We start from the raw sequence: 4757 nt of genomic DNA on the forward strand, positions 1-4757 counted from the left end.
ATATTCTAATATCTAGTGGACGTCTCGAACACCAATCTATATGTATAGAACACCAATCTATATGTATAGAGTAACATGTGTTGAAAAAAGTCATATCAGTGTATGAATTTCATTATTTCAATATATTAGTCTTTAATTTTGTTCAAGAATACACCTACTTTCCAAAAACAAATGAATAAAAAGAGAAGTTTGGCTGAATAAAAACCAACAACCATCATCATGGGTATGGACAGGTCCTTGTCATTGAACAGGAACCTATTACACTAATAAAAGAGTGAGGAAGCTGGCTCTTGTGTTCAGAGCTTCTTCTCTTCCTCTATAAACAATTCATAGGATTTCCCCCTCTACAATCCCAAAACAGATCACCACTTCTCTGCTCTAAGCAATGTCTGTAAGCTTAAGGAATCACTCACTTCCTCCCAAAAGCTTCTCCCTCACCTTGCTTCTTTTGTTGAACTCTCTTTTGTTTTCTTCTTGTTACTCCCTGCTTAATGAGCAAGGCCAAGCTCTTTTAGCATGGAAAAACAGTTTAAACAGTACTGCAGATGCATTAGCATCTTGGAATCCTTCCAGCCCAAGCCCATGCAATTGGTTTGGGGTGAGCTGCAACTTACATGGAGAGGTGGTTGAGATAAACTTGAAGTCAGTGAACTTGCAAGGCTCATTACCTTCAAATTTTCAAGCTCTAAGATCCTTGAAGATTCTTGCCCTCTCAACAGCCAACATCACAGGCAGGATTCCAAAGGAGATTGGAGACTGTAAAGAACTCACTTTCATTGATCTCAGTGGCAATTCTCTCTTTGGTGAAATCCCAGAAGAAATTTGCAGGCTGAGCAAACTGCAGACTTTAGCTCTGCATGCCAACTTTCTTGAAGGCAACATTCCATCCATCATTGGAAATTTATCAAGTCTGGTGAACTTGACACTCTATGACAACAAATTCAGTGGCGAAATTCCAAAGAGTATTGGCTCATTAACTGAGCTCCAAGTGTTGAGAGTAGGAGGGAACACAAACATTAAGGGTGAGGTGCCATGGGAAATTGGTAACTGCACCAACTTGGTGGTGTTAGGCCTTGCAGAAACCAGCATTTCTGGGAATCTTCCTTCTTCAATAGGGATGCTGAAAAGAATTCAGACCATAGCCATTTACACAACTCTGCTTTCAGGCTCTATACCAGAAGAGATAGGGAAGTGCAGTGAGTTGCAGAACCTGTACTTGTATCAGAACTCAATCTCTGGTTCAATCCCAAGTCAAATTGGAGAGCTCAGCAAGCTTCAGAATCTTCTCTTATGGCAAAACAATATAGTTGGTACAATCCCAGAAGAGCTTGGAAGCTGCACTCAACTGGAAGTCATAGACATCTCAGAAAATCTTCTCACAGGTAGCATACCAACCAGTTTTGGTAAGCTATCAAATCTACAAGGGCTTCAACTGAGTGTTAACAAGCTTTCAGGCATTATACCTCCTGAAATCACAAATTGCACTTCCCTGACTCAACTGGAAGTTGACAATAATGCTATTTTTGGAGAGATTCCTCCAACTATCGGCAACTTGAGAAGCTTGACTCTCTTCTTTGCATGGCAGAACAAGCTCTCAGGAAAAATCCCAGATAGTCTTTCACAGTGCCAAGATCTTCAGGCACTTGATCTCTCTTACAACAACTTAACTGGTCCAGTACCCAAACAACTTTTTGGGCTGAGGAACCTCACTAAACTGCTGCTTCTTTCCAATGATTTGTCAGGCTCTATACCACCAGAGATAGGTAACTGCACAAGCCTCTATAGGTTGAGGTTAAATCACAATAGACTGTCAGGTACAGTTCCATCTGAGATCACCAACTTGAAGAATTTGAACTTTTTGGATGTGAGCAGCAATCATCTTGTCGGGGAAATTCCTCCTACACTATCCAGATGCCAAAATCTTGAGTTTCTTGACCTCCACTCAAATGGTCTAATTGGCTCAGTTCCAAACAATCTGCCCAAAAATCTACAGTTAATTGATCTCTCAGACAACAAGCTAACTGGTGAACTGAGCCATTCCATTGGTTCATTAACCGAGTTAGCCAAACTCAACTTGGGAAAGAATCAACTCAGAGGAAGCATCCCTGCTGAGATCCTATCTTGCTCCAAGTTACAACTTCTGGACTTGGGAAACAATAGTTTCTCTGGAGAAATTCCCAAGGAAGTTGCTCAAATTCCTTCACTAGAAATCGTTCTCAATCTGAGCTGTAACCAGTTTTCTGGTGAAATTCCACCCCAGTTCTCTGGTCTTAGGAAACTTGAAGTGCTTGACCTCTCCCACAACAAGCTCTCAGGGAAGTTGGATGCTCTATCTGACCTTCAAAACCTTGTTTTGTTAAATGTTTCCTTCAATGATTTCACTGGAGAATTGGCTAATACCCCATTCTTCAGGAAGCTCCCTCTCAGTGATCTCACAGGAAATGATGGCCTCTACATTGTTGGTGTTGCAACTCCAAAGGAAGCCAAGGGTCATGCCAGGTTGTTCATGAAGATTACATTGTCCATTCTCTTAAGCATCAGTGCAGCACTAGTACTGCTCACAGTCCTTGTCTTAATTCGTGCTCATGTTTCTAACAAAGTACTCATGAGAAACAACAATTGGGTGTTAACTTTGTATCAGAAGTTTGAATTGTCTGTTGATGATATTGTTCGGAATTTGACTTCATCCAATGTGATTGGCACTGGAAGCTCTGGAGTTGTGTACAAGGTTACAGTTCCAAATGGACAAACAGTAGCAGTTAAAAAGATGTGGTCATCGGCAGAGTCAGGAGCATTTACTTCTGAAATTCAAACACTAAGTTCAATCAGACACAAGAACATCATCAAGCTTCTGGGTTGGGGGTCCAGCAAGAACATGAAGCTGCTGTTCTATGAGTACCTCCCTAATGGAAGTCTGAGCTCATTACTTCATGGTTTAGGAAAAGGAAAAGCAGAATGGGAGACCAGATATGATGTTATGGTAGGAGTGGCTCATGCACTTGCATATTTGCACCATGATTGCGAGCCTTCCATATTGCATGGAGATGTTAAAGCCATGAACGTGTTGTTAGGTCCTGGCTATCAGCCTTACCTTGCTGACTTTGGCCTAGCTAGAATTGCAAGTGAAAATGTTGATTGTGCTAATTCCAAGCCACTTCAAAGACCCTACCTTGCTGGCTCCTATGGGTACATGGCTCCAGGTACTTTTTTCTTACCAAGTTGGTTATTTTTCTATGTAGCAACACGCAGTACACTGATACGACACGGACACATAGATACATATAATTTCTAAAATATAGGACATGAGGTCACATATCTATATATTATATGATTGTGAATTATATAAATTGACAATAAAGATTTATGTGCACAAGTATGTTTTAGATTTTTTTTAGCAAACCATGGCTGGTTCAAAAGGATTTGCTCCTTATTTTTATAATCATAATAAAATTTACACAATAAATTTAAATTTTAAGAAAATTAATATATATCTTTTTTAAAATTATACTAGAATTGTCAAAAATCTCACGTGTTCTACTAGTGTCATATGTCCGTGTCCAACACAAACACGTCATTTAAGTGAGATTTATTTTTCAGAGTACTTGCATAACCCCTTGAAACTGAACTAACTTTTGTTTTTTGGTATGATTACAGAACACGCATCTATGCAGCAGATCACTGAGAAAAGTGATGTGTACAGTTTTGGTGTGGTCCTACTTGAGGTTCTGACAGGAAGGCACCCACTTGACCCAACACTTCCTGGGGGTGGTGCACACTTGGTTCAGTGGGTTAGGAACCACTTAGCAAGCAAAGGAGACCCATGTGACATTCTTGACCCAAAACTGAGAGGGAGAACTGATTCCACTGTGCATGAAATGCTACAAACTCTAGCTGTGTCATTTCTATGTGTCAGCACCCGAGCTGAGGACCGTCCAACAATGAAGGACACTGTTGCACTGCTCAGGGAAATTCGACTTGTTGAGGCCCCAACAAGAGATCCTGATGCATTGAAGGGAGTTTCAACAGTGCATGCTTCTCCATCACCTCTTAAAATTGTAGTTTCATAAGGAACTTCTAAATGTTCCTTTAAATTTTTTGAGGACTCAAGCATGCTACTCATGAAGAACGTATGAATATGATTCATATCATTTGTGCAGAGTCAAATGGAATATGAGTTAGAGGTGGTCACAGTTACTAGAGATGCTCAAATGTAATCTAAGATATGTGCTGCATATTTCAAGAAACCATGTATTGGATACAAATAAAAAGCATTCTAAAGAACAAATTAAGTTTCAGGCTAGTTGGTTGGTCTTTACTATATAAAGGGACATAAGGCCTTACTGATATTTGTGGTTTTTACCAGAATTCAACTTTTGAGGTTCTTATTTTAGTCTATCATGTTAATGAACTAATTAACATGGAAACAAATTGATGACATGTTCCTGGGATACATGAGCTGAAACTTCTCAAATATTGCTCTCAATGAGGAAAAATTACATGGAGTATTGTCTCAAAAAATCTTCATATGACACATGGTCAAAAATTATTATTAAGAAGTGGAGTTTAAACCTAACTCAACTTCATAAATCGGGCTCTCCTCACGTCGAGGCCATCAACTCGTGTGTGGAAATATATGTTATGGGTGGTCCGTTAACTGTCCGATAGTGTGACATGATAGGTCCAACAAACTCTCGTTAGGATAAACTTTAAATGACTTTGATACCATGTTAAGAAGTGGACTTTAAACCTAATTCAAC

The 4757-nt window shown here is 39.6% G+C and overlaps 1 protein-coding gene across 1 annotated transcript; it reads left to right on the forward strand.

Moving 5' to 3' along the window:
- Positions 1-227: 227 nt before the first annotated feature.
- On the forward strand, positions 228-4346 carry LOC137825852 (LRR receptor-like serine/threonine-protein kinase RGI3). The gene is made up of 2 exons (XM_068631639.1): positions 228-3200; positions 3655-4346. The coding sequence occupies exons 1-2, from the start codon at positions 386-388 to the stop codon at positions 4065-4067; spliced, it is 3228 nt and encodes a 1075-aa protein (XP_068487740.1). The 5' UTR covers positions 228-385; the 3' UTR covers positions 4068-4346.
- Positions 4347-4757: the final 411 nt, after the last annotated feature.

The sequence above is a fragment of the Phaseolus vulgaris genome, chromosome 8 (genome assembly GCF_000499845.2).
Source record: "Phaseolus vulgaris cultivar G19833 chromosome 8, P. vulgaris v2.0, whole genome shotgun sequence".
NCBI lineage: Eukaryota > Viridiplantae > Streptophyta > Magnoliopsida > Fabales > Fabaceae > Phaseolus > Phaseolus vulgaris.